The 22,814-nt window shown below is 36.2% G+C and overlaps 1 protein-coding gene across 1 annotated transcript in view; it reads right to left on the minus strand.

Annotated features, from left to right (window-relative positions):
* MCTP1 (multiple C2 and transmembrane domain containing 1) overlaps positions 1 to 22,814 on the minus strand; it is a 191,593-nt gene that overhangs the window by 82,940 nt on the left and 85,839 nt on the right. The window contains 7 exon segments of the mRNA XM_050716521.1: positions 12,368 to 12,487; positions 14,299 to 14,373; positions 14,716 to 14,754; positions 14,756 to 14,818; positions 15,185 to 15,287; positions 16,754 to 16,794; positions 16,797 to 16,858. Of these exon segments, the coding sequence (XP_050572478.1) occupies positions 12,368 to 12,487; positions 14,299 to 14,373; positions 14,716 to 14,754; positions 14,756 to 14,818; positions 15,185 to 15,287; positions 16,754 to 16,794; positions 16,797 to 16,858 (503 nt within the window).

The raw sequence follows: 22,814 nt of genomic DNA on the forward strand, positions 1-22,814 counted from the left end.
GCACCTGACCCTGGCGGGCAGCGACTGCTGTGGTAGGTAACTTCAGCGAGCTCCCCTGGGGGCTTCAGCTCTGAGCAAGCGAAGGAGGACGCTCAAGCGCATCGATAATTTACGGATAATTTCGTACCGATGGAACTGAGATACCTAATAAAAACCTGACGCAGCTGGGGAACAAAGCAAAAATGTCTTAAAAAGTTAGAAAACTAACCTCCATACAAAACAGTTCTGGATGTGAAAGGAATACCTACATACTGACAGCCTGCCAGTGAACTGAAGTTATCTTACGAATGCTTTAGCTAATAGACTGTGATGAATAAATAATTTTTGATATGTTTCACACTGATATGAGTCACACTGGCAAATTAATACACAGCATTAAAAACACTCTTCAGATTGATTTCAAGTTGTAATGCTAGGAACGTAGTGACATTATGCAAAAACAGAGCTCAACAAGCTCAGAAGAGTTTTCATTAGTCACCTCTTCTTGAAAATAAAATTCCTCCAAAATATTTCTCTGTTTATATTTCTGTGTTTACATATTACAATATTATGCTACTGTTCCTAAAAGATGAAAATCAAGCACATTTACGGAATAGGCTTTGAACGTTCTTAATATGGCCTTACACTGTTAATCATTATCTTGGGAAAATTATATTGTTTTATATACTAATACTATGACATTTTTATTAACTCATAATCCCTCTGCTAACAGTCATGCTTTTAGCAAGTAATAATTAAGATGGCAGCAAATATTAAAAATATCTAGTTTTAACTTCAGTCACATTAAAGTAATACAGCATCTGCTAGAACTAGAGATTCTTAGAGGAAAAACAGCAAAAAAAACACTGTGTACCAATCAGAGTATAATTGTTCTTCCTTCATTAAAAAAAAAAAAAGCTTAAATAATCATTAACAGTAGACTTTACAGTACTGACCACTCATCTTCAAAGGAATTCACTGCTTTTAATTATAAAAAATACATTTTGCCTGCAAATTGAAGAATTTGTCATTGTAAAATAGAGTTCCAAATGTGTGCACCTGTGCTTTCTGGTCTGCAATAAGGAAGAGATTTGCCCTCACCTTATAAAATGAAAGAAACACCAAAAAGAAACAGACCTCATGAGGGACAGAGAAAGAACAGGAACATTATACAAGCTGACTTTATTAGGATGAGAATAGTTCAGAAAGGAATGTTTCAAACAAAGCTGACATCACACATTCACATACTCAAAGACTAAGAAGAAATATAAGTAAAGAGCAGAAACTCCTGCATTGGTACTGCCAGAGCTACTACTAAAGTAGAGATTTACCATCAGCTTAATGTGTTTATCCCTCAAGTTTTACTCAGAGGAGACATACTGAGGGTAGAGAATCAAAGATATGCATTTATATGGGCAGTGGTGTTGAGTCTTTTTAATCAGAACTTTCCCAAGCATACAGTGCCACTGCCTGTAACAATGAATGCAAAATACATACTCAGTATATCAAAACAGAATTAATTTTATTCCTTTTTAAGCACATCTCTTTGGTAGCTTTCTATTTTTTTTAATGGGGTTAGGAAGCATCTGTCTGTGTTCATTAATGAGCAGTGTCTACTTACGGAGGCTAGTCAATTAGAATTGGAATACAGGCTCGTCTAATCACAGCAACTATACGGCTGTGGAGAGAAAATCATGTCTTGTATTCAGTCAGTGCTGCACACTAATTGCCCAAGAAGTTCCAATTGCATAATACCAGTTTTAGCAGATAACTTTGCGGTGCTAACAATAGTTGTGAGAGCAGTGGTCAATCTCAAGACTAAATTATGCCTTTTTTTTTTCTTTTGCAGATTAGTGGATTCTTTCTTACACTACTTGTGTCCCTGGAAAGCAGTTTGTGTCTTTTAACTTCAGAGCTACAGTAGTAATTCTGCTGATGTTATTCATGGAAACTTACAAATTCAAGATCTGCCATGCGGTTGCAAGTCTATTGAGTATCAAGTGCAACCATTTCGTTTAGAGCTATTAATCTCTTTTCCTCTTCAGTAACGATTCTGATCACAAAGTTAGTTATCTCTAATGAGTAAGTGTTAATGCTTATTCTGGAATAAATAAAATCTACCAGTGAAACCAAAATAAATGATACTTTTGCTGTGCTTCCTTGTTTAGTGCAAAACTATAAGCAGATTTTGGGATATCAACACCTACTATTTTTCTTCTGAATGTTGAATACTAAAAAAAAAAAAAAAAGGAATTGTTTATATCAAACAAGCGTCTATTGAAGTTTATAGATTTTTTACTTCAAGGTCAACTGGAATTCTGCTTTCCAGAAGAAGCTAAATCACCTAAGTACGACACTTGGTAAAAACGTAGTGTTTTCCCCACAGTCTGAAAGAGCATTTCATGTATTTAAAAACTACCTGGACAATATTGTTTCCTGCAAAAATACCTAATTGAAAGGACCAAGGCAGTTTTGTTTACTCATTGCTGCGACCAGAAAAAGAAGTTAATGTGCAAAATAGGCCATTACTAACACCTAACCTTTACCAGTAACACAGCTAAGGCTACAGCAGGACTTTCCTCACAACTTTGTAACCATCAGTTCGACCTGTAATTAAGAAACCTAAATGCACATTCTGCCTAGACTATGCTGCTCAGTGATGCCTTGTCACTAAGGAGTGCAGCTGTTGCCTTGGGCCAGCACCAGGGGAAGGGGAAGAACTACGTGTAAAGGTCCAGAGAGGGCTTTCCAAAATAAATTGATTTAATGCTAGCTCTTTGGGTATGGAAAGCACCCCGCATGGAAACAATGTTTAACCTGACCAAACTGTAAAATAAGGGTTATGTTAATAATGTGCTTGTGTCTGATTGAGGTGAAAAATGAAAAAAAAAAAAAATCCACCACTTCAAAACTTCTTAAGTATTCTCCTGTTACACCGTGCTTCAATGGTTTACCCACTTGAAATTTCAAGATGGCCTACTCTGTACACACACGTTGTCCAAGAAAAGGGCAATGTCTGACACTACTGCTTTTGCCCACTCTGTTTGCAGTTCCCATAATTGTGCAAATCAGGAGTTTTCCCACTTCAGGAACAGCTGCCCAGATGGTTTGTAGGACTTTCCTAGACGAATCTTACAGGAGCTCAAGGCACAATGAAGGGGAACAGCACGAGGACGTGTCCCATTTCCAGCCCGAGAGAGGCCAAGAGAGCTGATCAGCTGCCAGAGTCACCCCAAGACACCACACAACAGGCCTGAGGCAGGTCTGAGGCTTGGAAAGAATGGCTCCCACATGACTTGTTGCACTTCGATTTCTTACTGTCCTGAGGGAAACAGATTAACCATTCCTTCTCCATGCCAGGCCTGCTAGTTCTGGACATGACACACCACGAGCAGCACTACCCATCACCGCCCTCCTGCCCCCCTCCCCGCCCAGAGGGAAGCAAACTTTCAACCTCTTCCCTCCCAAACCTACCGATTTTGGAGTGGGAAGCATGCAACATCGCTCTTTTGCCAAAATGTAGGGTAAATCTGTGCGTGTCAGGTTGTCCCCATTTTAGGAACATGCTGCAAAACTTTGTGGGTAACTTCTGCAATGCTTACTTAAGGGTGTTTTTCTTTTGGGGCTCTATTTACAAACCAAGAAGACCAATTACTGTTAGTCATACAGCAGGTGCACCACTAGTAGAAACAAATTATTTTTTATGCCTTTTTTTTTTTTTGATTAATGGTCTGGATTTCAGTTTCTGGCATGGATTTCAGTTTTTGCAATCAAAATTAAAATTATAAAATTACATGTTAGACAATATAAGTAGGACAAACCTTTTAATTATGTATATTTGAAACATTACAAGATTTGAAAACATTACATGTTTTTACTCCAGTAAAATTGAGCATACTGAAAATTACTTTTTTTTTTTTTTTTTTTTTTAATTCTTCCATCCAGGCACAGATGCTTATATATCACCTATGATCTACATACTTACTAAGCAAGCAACTAATGCATAAACACACAGAGGATGTTTTAAGGATCATTAGAAAGAAACTGGTAGCTTCACTTCTGAACAAGCTGTTTTCCTAACCCTCCTGCATGCAACCTTTGAAACACTGCTTCTGGATTTAGTTTTCCTCACTTGGGCTTTTCTCAATAGCATACAATATACCCGGTTATTGACTTTTTACTACACTGAAACATTTCATAAAATGTTAAATTATATTATTTTAATTATTGAAAGGTCCTGTAAAGCCAATGCTGCCCATACTTCTTTCACTCCAAGGCAAACAACTGTAATACTGCTGCTAAAATAAAAATTAAATCTCTTTATAATGTGATTTCAAATGTGTTGATTATCATAGAATCACAGAATGGTTTGGGTTGGAAGGGACCTTAAAACCAACCTCCCTGCCATGTGCACGGACACCTCCCACCAGCCCAGGCTGCCCCCAGTCCCATCCAGCCTGGCCTTGGGCACTGCCAGGGATGGGGCAGCCCCAGCTCCTCTGGGCAGCCTGGGCCTGGGCCTCACTGCCCTCTGAGGAAAAAATTTCTTCCAAATATCTAATCTAATCTAATCTGGTTCTTACATGACTCATAACATAAAGATGATGAAAAAGTTGAGGTATGTCATAATTCACCCATGTATACTACTTAATGAAAGTTTAAATGGCCAAAATGTTATCCAACGGCTGTGAAACAACAACTCTGGGAACCTAATGCTAAGGTACACAACTACTTTGTCCTTTGAACACTGCTACTAAATAATTATCCAAATATAATATCCACGCTATATGAACTTTTTTAAGAGCTAGATTTTGGTGCTCTTTATGTATTTATTTAACTTTATTTATTTGTATGCAGAAGAGTGCTGAACACTCAGGATTAAAGTGCTGACAAGAATACATGATGATTGCTTGCTGTGCAACTCCTCTCTGGTCACACAGCCATGCTGGGTTAGCTGCAACCATCCTGCAACTCACTCTTTTAGTAACCCCAAGCAGAGAGAGCCCCAGCAACATCAGACAGCCTGGGGGCACCTACAGGCTGCTCTCAACAATAGAGACTCCAGAGCCATGCGTGGTTGTTACCTCACTTATCTTCAGCAGGTAGAGGCAAAGGAGGCTGGGCATAACAGAATGACAGAATGAGGTTGGAAGGGACCTCTGGGTCCATCTGCTCCACTGCCCTGCTCAAGCAGGGTCAGCAAGAGCAGGGTGCCCAGGACCATGTCCAGGTGTTTTTTTAAGATCTCCAAGGATACAACCACTCTGGGAAACTTATTCCAGTGCTCCGTCACCCATGGTCACTCATTAATGCATGGTCAATTAGAAGCTGTATGTTATCCATTAATGCTAGAAAATGGTTGGTCTTCTTGTATTCCCACAGGGAATAAAATAAAATATTATATATATATTATTATATATAAAGTAATATTCCCACAGGGAATAAAATAAAAATGCATTCAATTCTGTACATTCTCAATTGTCCTCAGAGGAAGGAGAGAACACTGGTAATATAAACCTTTGTTTGTCCTCCCTTCTCCCCCCTGCGCGGGCAAAGGGCAGTAAGAAAATTGTCTACATTTATTTCTGAGGTAGTTTGTCTGAAAAAAAATCTCTTTTCTCAGATATGATGCAGCACTTTCATATGTATAAAATATTAAAATAAAGTTAAAATTTCCTAATCCATCTATCAAAAATTGTACTAGGCTCTTTTTTTTCTGACATTGTCAGCATTTTGTCTACAGCACAGTACTAATATTGTACTGATATCCATACGTTTTTATTTAGCATTAATTTTAACAAAACTATACATTTAATTCTTCCCTACTTTTAATTTTGCATATTCAAAACCTGTCATAGTCTTTTGTGACAGCAACATCATTTCAGGGTATTGCTGTATGGAACTCACTCCAGACCCAAGATTGTAAATCATGTGATTTGGCTATCTATTCTTTTGCTCACATTGCTGCCTGAAGAGGAAATTTAGACTCATCTTGTAAACTTTTTGGACACACTAAATATAGGATTTTAACTAATCATTTTTCTTAATTTCTGACAAATCATATTTTGGTGCATCAGACCTTTTTGTGTATCTGGTTTTATCAGCACTTTGAAAGCTTTAATAGGCAAATACTTTCAGTGCAAAACTGACAGTTTTCTAAGTAGTGAGACAAGGAAAATAAGTGGGAAGAAACCTCTGGTAGATAAGGGAATGCCCAGCCGTAATAGCAATGCTCTTGTCTGTTGTTTCCAGTTTGAGAAACCATAAAGGCTCTTCACCTCAATTACTCATGCTAAATAAGGGAAGAATTTCCATACAGTACACAGGTGCTTTTGAGACTAAATACTTCAAGATCCCAAAGAACTCACAATGGAAGCTAGGTAAGTACCCAAAGCAGATATGCAGATGAAACAAACAGCTATGGGAGCAATTTACATGCCTAAAGGTAGAGATAGTGCCGCTTAAGTTGCTCTGGGGTGGGTATCCCAGTCACTCAGATGGCGATCACAGATGTGACACAGAGACATGCCCTCCTGGAACAGCAGCTGGACGGCACACAGGAAACACTAGGCTGCCTACAACGGCATCAAGTCTGCACTCAGGCAACGAATCACACTGCTAAACTGATTTAGTAGGCATGTATTCACTCTACAAAGGAAGTAAAATGAAAGTTAATTTTTAAAACAATATAAAATACTAGAGGAAATTATTAAACACATGAATATTGCCCAATCCTTCCTTGTATCAGGCTTGCAAGCATACTATATGCCAAACACACTGCATCCCAGAAGTCATCACATTGTGGAATACGCATAGGTTAATGACATGTTTCTTTCCTATCCCATTTTCCAAAAACTGACATGCACACTTTTGCTGCAGAAAGCTCAAATCCCACTGTATTTTTGCATCAGTCTCACACAGTTCTGCTGGTGCATAGAAAATCAGGAAAGAGGAAACATGATTTAGATTGCTTTTCTTTCTGTTTGCTGTAATTCTGGAAAAACAGAATGGCAGCAGTCTAGTATACCTTATTCTCTTTCCTTTTGGTAGGGACAGACCTGATGAAAAGCTGAAAGGCTCTTGTACATGTGTGTGCCCTGCACTGAAAAAGAATCTTGTACCTGGCCTTGCTGCTACCATGTCACTTTACCTCTGCAAAGAGGTACCTCTTCTGAGAACTGGCAGTTTTGACACCAACAGGAGTTTTTGGAAAGGCTTTTTTAGGATGTAAGAGGTTTTGCAACTACCTTACCAGAACTTCACCCAATTTCTAATTCTAGACAACAGGTGGCAAAGACAATCCAATGAACCACACTTCATCGGGTTTAGTAAAAGGCAATTTGATGGTGTTTATATGTCAGATCCCCCAAAATGATATCAACTAGGGTAAAATCCGTGAGTTCTTTAACATATCTCCTAAATTCTGATTATCCCAAAATAACAGTGTGAAAAAAAAGAAAAATATTTTATAATTAACACAAATGCATTCCCACCTCCTGATGGTACCATCTCAAGTTTCTCCAAAATATAATCTTTGTCCTTTAGCATTTAGTGAAAGCTGCTTCTGAAATGCATCGTAGTGAGAATTTCCCTTTTTAATAGGGAAAAGCTAAGCAAGTAGACAAAATTATTTTACTGTCTCATTTCCTGCCACTGACCAGTTCTTTTTTTCTTCTATTTCCGTCACAGTTTCAGCTAATTAGCATGACACCACTGCAATTAAACAGTGTGTGTGCAAGAGAGCTAACACTTAATCAAAGGCTAGGGATACTATTATGTCATTTACACACATTAATTGTGTAACATTAGAAGACAAAGAGAAGGTGAGTTAGGCCTGATAAATGACTTGGATGCAGGGTGCACCACTTTATCAATATTTCAAAGCCTAAAAGAGAAGAATATTTTCTGTGTGCACGCATGCACATGTATTGAAAGATTCAGAGGAATAAGAATGTAAGGGCATGTTCAAAGAGAGCAGAACATTAATTTGAGGACATACTGAAAAGTATGTGTGGGATCAGGTGAGGATACTCTGCTTCCAAATTAGAAAGGAAACAAGTTTATTTTATGAGTAACAGTTAAATGTTCAAGCAGGCAATTAAAGTGCTTTACTGAGGCCATTTTGGGATATCAAATACTTTGAAGATTATATATTCCCTCATATTTCATGTTCAATGTTCCTCTAAGTAAAATATGTGGTTCCTTTTAGTTACTCAGTTATGAATTGTACTTTAAAGGCAAGGGGACATTTTTGATAATGCACATCTTAAACTTTTCATTAAACTACCAAATTTAAATTCTACCTTTTTGTGCACTCTGACATTTTTGTCTGGCATTTTCATTAATTTTGCGACATACATAAATGTAGCTGAAATGTTAACTGATCAATACTTTGTCTCTCTCATGTAGCACTAGAGCGAAGCTCCCCAAGGACCACGCAGCAGTACAGAAATTAAATGTGTAAAATATCAAATGTTAATGTTAAACACAGCAGCACTTACTGTATAACGACTGAAAAGGCTAAAGGAATTCCAAATGGACAGATGGTAGCACAAATTATCTACAATCACATTTAAAGATTAAAGTTTGTCCCGTAAAATAATTCATTGACTCATGTTGAAGTGTGTCCTTTTACTGATAGCTCAGTTGTCCAATTATTTTTGTGCTCATTACAGTGAGAAATGACAGTACTGGAAAAAAAAAAAAAAAAAAGAGTACACTTTTTCCCCCTACACTGCACCCACTGACATCTGCAAGAACACAAATGTCTGGTCAAGAAACTGCTGGAAATTAGGCCCAATTTAGCAGACAATTCAGTGCCCACAGTAGATTAATCCGAAGAGGAAAGAACAAAACAAAGAACAAAACAAAACAACTTTTGCATCCTCTAATACAGTTCTTCTGCCTGAAGTAAACTATATTAATTATGGAATAAAAGATATACAAAAATTAACTGCTCAACTAATCTAGAAATCTGCATTAAATCCAGCAAATCAGGTGAATTTACAGCAAAGGCTCTCTGCACGTATTCTGTTCTTTTACACTGTATTTAGGTGCTTAAGAAGGGTAAGTGCAAAGAGGTGACATTCTTAATTATCTTGGAGACAAAACAGGTCTATGTGTGACAGAGTAAAAGCTCCTTTGCACTGAAACCTTAACTTTGTTGCTATGCATTTCCTCTATTTAACAGGACAGAAAGAAGGAGGAAAGAATATAAAACACAGTAGTTCAAATCGGAAGTCACATCACTCTGGCCAGATCAACCTATATTTCATGAGCTGTTTGCAAATATCTTTGCATATGTGGAAAAAACAAACAAATGAAAAAACAACTGCATAACAACCCACAAAACAAAACAGCTTAATATCATGTCACAATAAGATCATCACCAACATTTTAAAAAAAATTACATCCAGATAGCAATTATTCTTCTACTGTGAATGACTGAGGCACACAAAAGGGAAAAAAAAAAAAAAAAGAAAAAAAAAAAGACTAAACTTTAAGTCATTCAGGCAAACTCCCTAGTGAAGGCAATGAGCTTATGAAGTACAACAGAAACAGGTAAAATAACTGCTAAAACCAGGAAATGCATAATCCAGAATGTTGAAAACTTAGCTTCTAGGTCTCTGTGCTTCTAAGTACAGTTTGTGAAGCACCAGTTGTTGAGCTGGTACTTTCAGATAGCTTTGAGAAAGGATGAATAAGGAGCACCATGATAAAGCTCTCAGAAAGCATTTCCTTTTTAAAAACGTCTCAAATAATTTAAAAGTTTGAGATGTGTAAGTTCTGGAGTATAAATAACCAGCACTTTTAGTGTTTCCTGCTAACATTGTGACTCTCCAAGAAGAATGATTTTAAAAGAAACTGCAGTGAACACTTCAGTGTGCAAAGAGCATAAAGCAGACAACTGTAGCTTATTATAGAGTCACCATATTAATCAAGGCTTTCTGTCATTTTCCAAGAGCAGTCTGACTTTCCAGGACTTCTCTCTGATTATAACTAACCCATTATATTTGTGAAAACTGAGCTAGTCAACCAGAATTTCTTCTCATGTGGTCTTGTGTAGCAGGGGCCCCCCTGGAAAGCAAAGACGTGGGGTACGGTATGAGAAAAGGGTGTCTGTAAGTGTCACTCTAAGAATCTGGGGCAATATGAGGTCTGAAAAATCAACGCTCACATATTTAACTTATGGGAAATGGATGTAAGTCTCTGTTGTGATATCATCTGTCAATGTATGCCTTCAAATCCAACAAGAAGGAAGAAATGGTTAGTTTAAAAGTTTACTTCTAGTACATTATTTATTAGTCTGCCTACAGAGCTGGAAACCTACAGAATGGCCTATTTCTCATCTCCTTTCTGGGACTGACATTTCACTGTGACATTCTCTAACCTCTGGGAGACAACTTCAAGAGAAGATACGATTTATATAATAGCGAAGTGATGAAAATGATATGTACAACTTTTTTATAAAACCTACTGAATTGCAGCATAATCTGTGTGCAAGCACAACTCAGTACTACATGTGAAAGTGAATCACTCCCATGAAAGATACAAGATTTTTCAGGACCCATAATACCTCTGAAACTCCAGAAACCAGCTAAATCCAAGCTTTACAACCATGACAGAAGTTCATGCAGCTACATCTTAGCTAATAAAAAATATGCTATGGATGTTTTGTACAACAGAGGGATGATGTGATCTTTGGACAGAATAACATCAGCTTGAGAAGCACAGATAAAACTTCTGGATGCAGATCAGGAACATATTGATGAAGCCACAGTACTGACACTGACAATAATATATCCTCTACTACCACACAGCGAAATAAATACTAAAAGAAAACTAAATAATAAACAACAACAACAATAACAACAACACAAATAGCTTTTTATATACATATAATCAGGAACAAAATTCTACTGCAACACTCTATAACTACAATAATAAAGTACACTCACTACAGCCCACTCCACTCAAATTCTGTGCCTATGCATTTCCAGCTACTCTCTATCACACTGAATGTGTTCTATGATCAGAAACCACAATGATTTAATAGCAACACATCTTCTTCCATGGCCACAGCAGTGCACCAAGAGAAACAAATAATTTAATTTGCCACAAATAACAGCATGTCATTCCACTTCTCTTTTCTTCTACAGGTGGTTTCCAAATGCATTTTAAAAATGCTCTTGGAGTGATGAATATTTACAAACTGGAGCAGTAATAGCAGCATAAGCGTATGAGTTTTATGTAGACAACGCATTTTCCAATGAAATTTTGGTCATCCTAAGCTAAGTATACTCCAAAGTATCCTGTTTTGCTGCTCCAATGCCTAGTTTGATTTCTCCAAGTTCCAGAGACCCAAGCTGCAGGCACCTAAGCTAGTAGCAGCATCACCACACTTTCACTATAATTATTCAAAGCAACATCAGAAACATTCTCTGTTCACATCTCTGATGAAGAAGTTCCTAAATTCAGTATTTCGGCCAATTTCATTAATCTGGATGTTCCAGAAAGTGTAACCATGCATACATTTTAACTCCTCGTGCAACTCCCATACGCAAAAACCAAACAAACAGGAACTCTGGTCTCATTTGTAGCTTATACAGTTTTGAACATTAAAATCAAAAGACATTCATCTGAGAAACACAATCTGTGATAAAGCTTGGAATTTTCCAAATTTACTATGAGCACAGAGGTTAATATTAATGATGGTAATGTATATGAAGTCATATTAGTTTTATTTAAATTATTAAAACCAAATTTACTAAAAACTGAGCTATGATCAGAGCTTGATGTTTAAAAGGTTTGTTTGCACTAATGATTTTAAAGTTTTTTGTTTGCTTGGTTGGTTGGTTGTTTTTTTGTTTGTTTGTTTGTCTTTAATCTAGCCAAGGATATTAATTCTTAGTAATCAAGCAACTACTTGGGTCCAGAGTTTGTACTTCTACAGAAGTTACAGGTGTAGCATATCAGTATGCAGAAGACAAAATAACAATAATATTATGCTTCTGATATGTAAAAGCATCTGTATTAAACAATAAAAGCAAATTATAAAAATATAAACATTATACAAGGGGAACAAGCAAATTAACAGAAGTAACGTGTGAGAAGCTGAATATGTATCATCCATACTTTACCAACTGTACCGTCATATCACATACTTCTATTTGTACAATTATAAATATTTTTAAAAGATCATATTGTTTTTGTGACATTTTACAATTCTGTACTTTTAAAAAAATGTGAATAAAAATGATTTGTGATATCCTCATAGTTTTAAATGAAACTTTAAATGAAAAGAATTCAGGAACGCCTACATCAAGATTGTATCATCTCTTGGTCTTCAACACAAAGGTGATTAACAGTAATATAAAGAAGATCATACCAAAAAAGCAGCAAGACTTCTTGGGGGTGAATCCCAGTCAAAGCAACTGTTAATGTAGTAGGCGGCATTTATGAGCACCATGACACAACGTTTCATGCGGATGAAGTTTCTCAACAGCAGCTGGTAAAAAGGTGAAAGAATGAAAATATTTCAAAACCTCAAGTGCTTCAGAAGAGGTTCATGTTTATAATATTCTCATTGTTAATTTGGGTAAAGATTGAGAAAAAATATCATGGTAAACTGTCTAGCTTAAGCTCTATCTCACAGACAGAGAATAGTATTTTAAAATTAGAGACTTGGAAGACAGACAATTTATCTAAATGTATCATTGTCATTTGCTGAATTTAGTTCTAAACTATATAGAAATTGTTGTGTTCACTCGCACGACTTTGTGACAACTGGAGATCTATTTTTAAAAGCCACTTGAGAAATGTCACGAATGATTTTGTTATTAAAATATCAGAGTTTTATTAAACAGGCAAGGCTTTCCCCTTTCTTAATTACTTAGAAAATTCTGTTCTTTCTTAAAAAGAAGACGCTGTAGGATGCTACCTTGACATGCAAAATCACTGCTGTAAGATCAAACATATTCTTTACATCCAATTCTCCTCCTTCGCAACAACTTCACATGATCATCATGTGTGGTTTATGTATCTATCAAAGTAACTTTAACTGCATCTCTATGAAGATGAAATATTACAGGGCTAGGTTTAATTCAGAAGATTACCCTTAAATCCACTAAAATGGCAATACACCTGACCAAAGAAGAGAACAGAACAGTGAATCATTCCATTTCTGTACTGAATGGCATATAAAGTGCTGGGTAGGTAAGACGTGCTCTCTCCCAGAACATCTGGATAGTTTGAAATGCTACTGCATTAGTCATATGTAAAGATTCATTTTTATTTTATTTTATTTTCTACATGTGGTATTGTGGTCAGATATTCCAGAAAACCTAAAAGGAAAAACAAACCACCAAGTGGATATTTAAAGTTTACTCCTCTTGCCATCTGCAGAAAGCACAGTGCCATTTTTGGTTATCAAAGAGGGGAGAAGAATGAATCTTGAATAAAAGGCCTTCTTGTTTCTTTGCTGGCATAACAGTGAAAAATGCAGGTTTAGTAAACTCTTTACTCCCAAGAGTAAAGAAATAAATATTCTTTTTAATGAAATATATCAAACAACACATTCACAATTCATCCAGCAGATAAATTATACACAAGCCAGAAGTTTTCTACAAAATAAAAATCAGTTTCAAGACTTTTGTCTTTTCACTGCAAACAAAAAAATCCTGTTGCCACAATTCAGTCAAAAGCTCTGTTCTCCCCATATAAAATACATCATTCATGTAACATGAAAAACTGAAAAAAAAGCAATTCAAATGCAGAAAAAAGTAAGATGTGTTTACTATTAAAACTATCAGTGGCAAATAATCAGGAAAAAAAAAGAAAGAAGAAATAGGGTCCACACATTTCCTACCCAGACGGCTCTCAAAAGTGATAAGGAGTCTAGTTTGCTTCCACCTGAGATTCAAACCTTACTCCATGAAGTTGTTCAAAATTTGGCTACAGAATGCTGAAAGAGTCTCTACCATACACAAAAATTGAGATCTTTCAGGTCAAGGTTAACAGCAAAAATTTATGCAAGACTTAGTTTACATGCACCTGCACTATAATCTGATATGTGTGGAACCTGATGGTTTCAACTGTGTTCTTACTCACGTATTTCACGGAAATTAAGCTGCAGTTTATAGAGAAGAGATACAATAAAACCACGTATTTTGTTTCTGTCTCTTTCTACCTATCATATTCTTTTGTAAACAGGTAATGAAAATGTTATTCTTTACCCTCAGCAGCGCGATACCAGATATTTAGATGTGCACACTCGATATTAAGGCTTTTGGAAAGGATTAGTGTTTCCTTACTCTTTACCTGTTTAGACAGTCTGTTTTCCTCTTCAATGTACTTCTGTTCTTTGGGCATTAAGGTTCGTATGCTGGCTTTCACCTACGCATTAAAATGTGTGTCAATATTTCAAGCTTACTCGCTCCTTACTAATAACACATGCTCCGATTTGCAAAAAATTATGAAGTTTCAAAGTCACGGCTGCCAAGCCCAGGACACACAGATGCACACAGAGGCAAGGGCTGCTGCTTCGTGCATTAGCAGCAAAAGCAGCAGCAGCAACAAAAGAGTGGGTGTGCCAGGCATTGGCAGAAGAGTATTCTGTGGTATACATCAAGGTTTAGAGAAAATGAGGAATGACAGAAATTCTCTACAAATCGTGAACAAAAGCTTTCATGAAACTGAACTCTTTAGCAGTACAAAAAAGCCAAAGTTAAGACTTACAGCATTAAAAATCACATCTATTTCAAGATAGATGACCCCCCTTTGTTGGCCCTGTCAGCTGCTTGTTTTTCAAGACGTAGGCTTTCTGTTCACCATTTTGAATCTGCAGGAAAAGGACATGACAGCCGTCTGTCTCGCGGTCTCCGCTGAATACCCCCCCCGGTGACCCCTGACCCCCAGCTGCTGAAACTGACAGAGAACCCAAAACAACTGTGGCAAGTCTGACAAGTACCTGTTCATTACCAGGACCGAGTCTGTCAGGAAAAATTAACTATCATGGGATTCAACATGGCCGTGAATGGAGTATGTTAAAATTTTAGTGTTCTTATTACAGACCTTGGTTGAGAAATGACAGACATAGAGCTGCAAATCTTTTTTTTTTTTCCTTCTTCTTCTTCTATTTTTTTTCTCATTCTCCCCCCTTCAGCAGGAAAAATACAGACTGGTGTGTCAGGTGAATGAAACTTACAGACAGCAGTGGTATCGCAACTTTGCCTAGAAAGTCAGCACTCCGATCGCGGTCCTCATCATAAACTGTCACTTCAAGCACCGAGTGGATGTCTTTAATATTGCTACAGAGGGAAAAGCACACATGGAGGAGAGAAGTCACCTACACCAGCAGTTACCAAGGACAAAAGCGCAAGAGGTTAGCAAAACCAGAAACCTGTGTATATTTTCCAAGCCACAGCAGAGAACACAATCCAAGAAAATGAGGCTTCCCTCCATGTAACCCCAGCTCTCTCCAGGAGCTGCAGCAACTGTGCTCTGCAAGGCTTTGCCAGCAGAAGTTTTCTGAAGGATGTTGCTTTAAATTTCCTACCTGGCATTTGCGCTGCGTGAGCTGCAAGGAGAGCCAGCGCGGAGGAGCACTGGGGATTTACCACGGCAAGCAGCGGGCTGAGGACTCACAGCCACCCTGAACACTGCTACCCCTGCAGCAAATCCTACTGCAAACACTGTGCTGTCTGCAGGCTTGTAAATGAAACAATCATCAGCTACACGAGCATCCTTGTAAAGAGATGAGCTCTTTAATTCTAAAATCCTTGCTTAATTACAAACACACAGCAGTCATTACGACAACTTAGGAACAAGAAATAAGAAATGACGTGTTTTTCAGCTAGTTCTGTTTTTTGCCTGCAAGCTATTAAACACTCCACCACCGTGGACAACAAATGTCGCTGTACATTGCAAACTCTCAAGCGAAAAAAATCACATTCCTTATGCAGAGAGAAAATACCAAAATTGTTTGAGAGAACTCGTCTTTGATCAAACAGCTGATCCAGGAAATATGAATTCAAGCAAAGCACTTCAGCTTCACTAAAAATACGTGCCTCCAGAGGAAACTGCATTGCTAGTCCAAAATAAATAACACATTTGAGGACAAGCAAAATAGTCTATGCAGATACGTGTGTAAGAGAGGTGAAAACTTTCCTTGAAGGTCTTTTGAGTTTTTCTATTTGATTCCTGATTAGTCTTTTGTCCTGTATAAAAGCAGGCAAACTCCTTATGCAGAGAACACTGTTGAGCAGTGGAGGTTGATTAGTTATCATTTCTATTAGTAGATAATTAAAAATAAATAATGAAGAAATTAGCATGTTTGTACAGATACACAAATGGGAACTATGTTTAATAAGCTAATGGGAAGTACAACTATTGTGAGAGTTTTTTTCTTTTGTTCAGAGTTCATTCCTGAGAGCCAACTGCAGGGTAAGGAAAGCTGCGGATGCCAAGTATATGAGTGACAGACTTAGAGGAAAAAATAAGAAGATTAAAATCAGACTGTGATTTAAGATCAATGGCATAACAAAAAAGAAAAAAAAAAAAAAAAAAAAAAAAAAGAAAAAAAAAAAAAAAAAAAAAAAAAAAAAAAAAAAAAAAAAAAAAAAAAAAAAAAAAAAAAAAAAAAAAAAAAAAAAAAAAAAAAAAAAAAAAAAAAAAAAAAAAAAAAAAAGAAAAAAAAAAAAAAAAAAAAAAAAAAAAAGAACAAACAAAAACAAAAAAAAATAACCATGAACACTCACAAAAAAAAAACACCTACAATGTGAAGATTTTGTTCCACTCTGGATTGAGGTTCTTGTTTAGACGGTATGTGTCAGCAGTCTGTCATTATTCAGTTCAACTACACAAAATGGGTCACTTTTACCTATGAAGAGAGAATTTGGAAAATTTTATGAACTGAGAAAAATACACCATGAGCAAAGAAAATCAAAATTGTTTGTTTTTCTAAACTTTAAGTCAATGAAGAAATTCAGCTAAGTCCTGTGGTCTGCATTTTATTCAAGAAAGCATGATAAAAAACTGAAATCCTTGTAATCTATTAAGATTCTTCAGTAAAAAACATATTCTTTTTTTTGTAAAGGCAAAAGGAAAGGAGAAAAAAAAAAAAAAAAAAAAGGAAAAATTAGTTTTTTTTTTTCATCAAAAACAGTATGGGCCAAAGCAATCAGGTGCCAAGCTGGTTGTTCTGAGACAGCTAAGACTGTCTCAGAAAAAAAAAAAAGCTTTAAAGCTTTACTTAATTGTGCCAAAAACTATGTTGACTGCAAACAAATAACATTATTAGAGCATTTTTTATATGTTAAAAAGTATTACTCTATATTATTTGTAATAACATCGCACCCATTAACTTATCCAAAGATTACTATGCTCTACATGTTTCAGCTGCACAAATCCTTTCCCCCAAAATAAAGGAAGACTTAAAGACAGTTTCAGATAAAAGCCTAACAAAAAAGAGAAAATAGGCAAGTACAATTAAACAATGAGAAAATATCAGCTGGAATGAAAAAAAGTCTCAGCAAAGCAGAAGCTCAATGTGGTTGAGCTTTTTGTAACATTAATGCACAATGAAGTAGCTTTGCACATATTTACAAGAAGGTCCCCAGTGTGAAAGCCACCAACAGATAAAAAAAATGAAGATGATGCTTTGAAAGTGTAATATGTAGATAATGGAAAATGATGGACAGATATAGACATTTTTTGTTTGTTTTCTTTTTTAACCTAAAAAAGAGGAGGAATGGGTAAAAAAGTATGTGTGTGTGCCCCTAAATATGTGGCAGCTTACGAGTAAAGGTGAGCTGTGTTCAGCTACCAAAAAAAGAGACAGGAAAAAAAAAACCCAGACTAAAATTTAGGGGGATGATGTACAAGTTACACTAAGCTTTTTCTTAGATATCTACAAAGCCAGGATTTGTATTTGGAAAGGAGAAGAAAGAAAAAAGACATCTGAGTCTCATGTTTAAATAACAGTTTAGCCATGTAAAAAAGGACCTTCCCAAAGAGGGAAAGAAATAAAGGAAAGGAAAACAAAACAAAAAAAAAAACAAAAAAAAAAAAAAAAAATGAGGGGGAATGATGAGAACACGGTTGCAAATAAAGAGCTGATAAATTGCGAAAAAAATATTTAACTAATATTTAAAAAATGAAAAAAGCAGTAGCCAAAAAGAGAGATCCCTCCTACCTATTTTCACCTACCAAAAAAAATCCAGAAACTGAAGGGAAAATACAATCATGTCATCATTTTGCTGTCCTACCAATTCAAAATGAAACTCATAGACAAAAAGGTATGCTAAAGGCAAAATTTAAACATTGTACAATGACAGCAGTTTCTAGCCCAGCTGACTTCTGTGCCTGCTTACCTTCACCTTTGGCACAGCATACAAGGGCACGTATTATTTTTCATTTAAGGCTACAAAATACATTAGTACAAAGCTAAGAAAACAATTGCTACTTCCAGAACCCGAGAAAACTTTGTCAGAAATTAACAACTGAACTGCACACTAGAGAGTAGAGCACTCATGTCTCTGGACTTTCTTTGGATGGCAAAGTGTTTAAAAGTTACAGAGTGTTGGCTTTGGCCTTCCACAATCAAATCTAGCACACTATGCAATTGCATTTCAAGTGTCTTCAATAATTCCGTCATGCTATGTCATGTATTATAAGAAGCCATAAACTGAGTAGCTCAATGAGTCTACATTAATTGATATTAGGGAGGCATGTAATTTGTTTCATACCTTATACAAATGACAATGAAATCAATATTTAGACAAAGCTGTCCAGGGGTTCAGATCTTCCAAACTACAATATTGATTCAGACTACATCAGAGGTTAATGTGTATATTATTAACTTTAATGATAAAGAATAATTGTTTAAATGCATGTAAATTACAGTTAGAACAGACATTTACTTCTCTCGAAAATTAAGAGTATCACTGAATCTTTCCCATTAAACGTAAAAAAAACTAACTTATTAGTCACCAGAGAGAAATATAAGATGTTTTCCTGCTTCATAACAAGCCTAAATAGTTGTAGGAAACTTCAAAAAAATCATATTTATTTACCTTCTCTAGATTTCCACCTATTTGGAAAAAAAATAATCATAAAAACAAGATAGTTAGAGTAACAAGGCAGAACTGACACAAAAGGTGAGCTACGTGTTATCTCCTTTTTCAAAAAAACACATCATCAATCATATTTGCATATGACAGGGAAATGTGGTTTGTGCTTATTAATTGTATACAGAGACAGTAAAAAACTTACCCCTCTTGAGTGTCTAGAGGTCCTGTCTGTAAAAAAAGGGGAGGTATTTAATAGGTTAATTTATTTCCTGCATCTGTTGACACACACTTTTCAGTGACTCTCTTTATACATTTATATGAATAAAATCCCATTTAAGAACAATATATAATATGTATCATTAATCACAGAGGTCCTCAATCAAAACCAAAGTCAAATGGTTATTTTAGAAATAAAAAGACCCCCTCTCCTGCTCAGCTTTTCAAGTCTCTCCCCTGCCCACTGAAATAAGTTGAAAAGAGTTTTGATAGATATTGACAAAAGGAAATATTATGAAATGGTACAAAGGAAGGCCAAAACATTGGTCCCAAGTAGAAGTTTCCTTGCTATGAATATCCTTACTAAGGCACACTGCTTTTACCATATGAGGAGGCTATGAAGTTCCCATCTGCAAGGCCCTTCACCATCGCCTATGGGCACTCCCGTATGCTAAAATGCTCATAAGTAAGCGGGGTATCTGAAAGAACACTCTTAGCTGAAATGCTAAACATATGGTACATGCAAATGTTATTTGGATACCTCCCCCCAAATAAGTGAACATGATCCAGAAAGACAAAAGCCAGAGAAATGTAATACAAGTACTTAGTGAAAACTCACATCCATCTGTCATCTTTTCAAGTTTTCATTATTAGAAAGAACAACTACAATCTTACCCTCTCACTGACAGCCATGGCAACCTCCTGCATTGCAAGTTTAAAGTAATGGGAACATTCCCTAATGAAAGTCTTAAAAGAACATTAAAATATAAAAGACTGCATCTTATGTCTCCTCAGTCTCTAGGACTAAGGAATCCAAGAAATTACAACATATATTCATCACTGTACTTTCAAAACCATTACCTTAAGTAAAACATGCTCTAACCAAGCCAACCTCAGACAAATTCTGTCTAGTTAATGCAAGTGGCAATTTAAGAAGAAAAAAAAAAAAAAAACTTTTTTTCATTTTAGTATTAAAGAGTCATGTGTGTCAGAAATTTGATAATCCATCTAGCAGTCCTAAAAGTACACTTTAAAACTTTCAGTTAGACTTGTGCTGCCTAAGCTCAATTACATCAACAGTCTAAAAATTATATCATCATCACATGTACGCTTTTCACTACAAACTGAATCATGACTGTCATATATTACCACCTGTCATAACCTGTCATATGTTAAGAAATTTTACCCAAACCTCTGTGTTTACTGAGGCTGCTCTGTGCCTTTTTAGGCCTCCAGCTTCTGATTTGATCCCTTTAGAGGTACTTAAATTTATCGATCAGGATGACGTCCACAAACTGCATCCAATATAGCCCTAAATGTGTGGGCTCCGTGCTGTGCAAGACCACCACCTCTGCGTAAGGCATTCACACATTAAAAAGCATGCCCCCAGCTCCACTGAAACCAGCACCTATGATTTTGAGTAATCCCATGACCTCAGTGGGACTAATCACTATTATGCTTGGCACTGTTTGAAGGAATTTGTAAGACAAGTAGGTAATAAAAAAAATGAAGTACACCTTCCTAGTAACTGAAATCAAACCTGCAGTAAACCTCAATAAGAAGTCAAACAAATCTCATTAATCCACTTTCTTGCTGTAAAAATGTTCATGCTTTTTTTGGACTCTACTTGTAAAGTCCTAAGGGCTCCTAAAATGATGGAAATAAAGTGCTAAATTTAAATAATACTGGTGGTAGTCCGGAAGAGAAAAATCAAAAAAGTCTCTTTTGATGGATCTTTCTCACCCTTTTTCCCTCTTTAGTCATTACAGGCCCATACTATCTGAGAATTACACCTAGAAGATATTCTACTTCAAATGTAAGCTCTTGCTTTAAAGTAATAAAGAACTCCTATCTTTTGCAGTCTCCCGCTTTATTCATTAAAACAGAGATTTGCATCTACTTTGGCAATATCCTTGTTTGTGCTATGCTATATTGCATGTAATGTTTAGACAGTCAGCAAGACTGGAATGCAATCTGAGATTACTTCGCTTTCATCTATGTGAAAAAATTTTACTTCAATCAGCATTGCATTCCTCATATGGCACACTATAAATGCATTATTTAAAACAATAAGTCTTTTACCTCTCACCTGGTCTCTTCAGGACTACCACTGGCCCTAATGAAAAAAGGAACCCTCCCCCCCCCCTAAAAATGAACTGAAAAAAAATCACCAGCAAAAAGCCCAGTTCTACAGCAATGCTTAAAAAAGGGAGGTTAATCTGGGACTAAAGAGATCTTAGTTGTTACTTGCTTCAACGCTCTTAGTCCTACATGGTCTAGAAAGTCTTTGTAAGTTTGGAGACCAGATTCATTACATGGAGTTCAGAATGCTGGTGACTGGAACAACTCTTCTGCTCCTGCAAGTACATACAGTGCTCTTTTTCACCATTAAAAAGACTTAAATAGTGACAATTTTGAATTGGTTCTCAAAATACTTAGAAAATCAAAACAACAAAACCTTAACCTCTAAATTATTTTATCTTCTGATTTTTTTTTTCTCAAGTAGCTACAGCACCGCATTACCTAACAGTTCTGTTGTGTTCTGCATCTAGGAAAGTTGAGGAAATGCCCATTTCACCCACTCGCAGACCACTGGATATCTGCATTCCTAGATCAGCTCACTCGTTATGCTGGAACTCATCAGCAAGCATGAAAGATGCCAGGTAACTTGTAGAACTCTTAAGCACTGATGTCCTAGGCCTGACAGAAATCTATGTGGGGCACCCATCTCAGAGCCATGTGCCACTACAGCTCATCTTCAAGGCTTGAGGTGAGCCACAGCCTGTCCAGGATGTCACGTCTAGGGGGCAACAAATTCTGCTAAGACAACAGCATGGACTTCACCCCAAATTCAGCTCCCAAAGTACCACTTCCTTCACAACAGATGGAATGATGCAAACAATTCAGATGCTAGTATCTTTATATATATAACTATGAACTTTACCTGAATGTTAGAGCTGTCAGATTGCAATACAATATAATCCGTATTTATGGGAAGTTAAACAGATATGCCCTTCAATAGTCTCCGAGGAACAAAAGTTGTCCAATGTTTTTTTTTATTCTTTGTAGACTGTCTTCCCAGCAAAAATCTTAACTTAAATCTTACTTATCTTAATAAAAAAAAATCTTAACTTTTCTTAACTAAAAAACTTAATGCACTACATAAGAATTAACTCACAAGGGACTGCAGATAGCATGGGGCTAGATCCCTGTGAAAGCCCCATGGAGATGTTTCTACTGTGGCTATAAAAAACCATGCATTGATTCAGTATACATCCAGAAACAATTTCCTAATTCCATTTTTTGTTTTCAAAAAGAAAAAAAAAAAAAGAAAAAAAAGAAAAAAAAAAAAAAAATAACCATGTGGCAGGTTTAAATGTAGATAGGAATCTAACATTTACTTGTTACTGGTCAGTCCATAAAGTTTTATCAGCTGATTTAGAAACCCAACTTCAGTGTTTGCTAGATTGTAAGTAGACCACAAGTCTTATTCCAGACTAAACATTATATGATTTTTTGTATTGTTCAAACTACAGTATCAAAACTGAA

The sequence above is a fragment of the Cygnus atratus genome, chromosome Z (genome assembly GCF_013377495.2).
Source record: "Cygnus atratus isolate AKBS03 ecotype Queensland, Australia chromosome Z, CAtr_DNAZoo_HiC_assembly, whole genome shotgun sequence".
NCBI classification, from domain to species: Eukaryota; Metazoa; Chordata; class Aves; order Anseriformes; family Anatidae; genus Cygnus; species Cygnus atratus.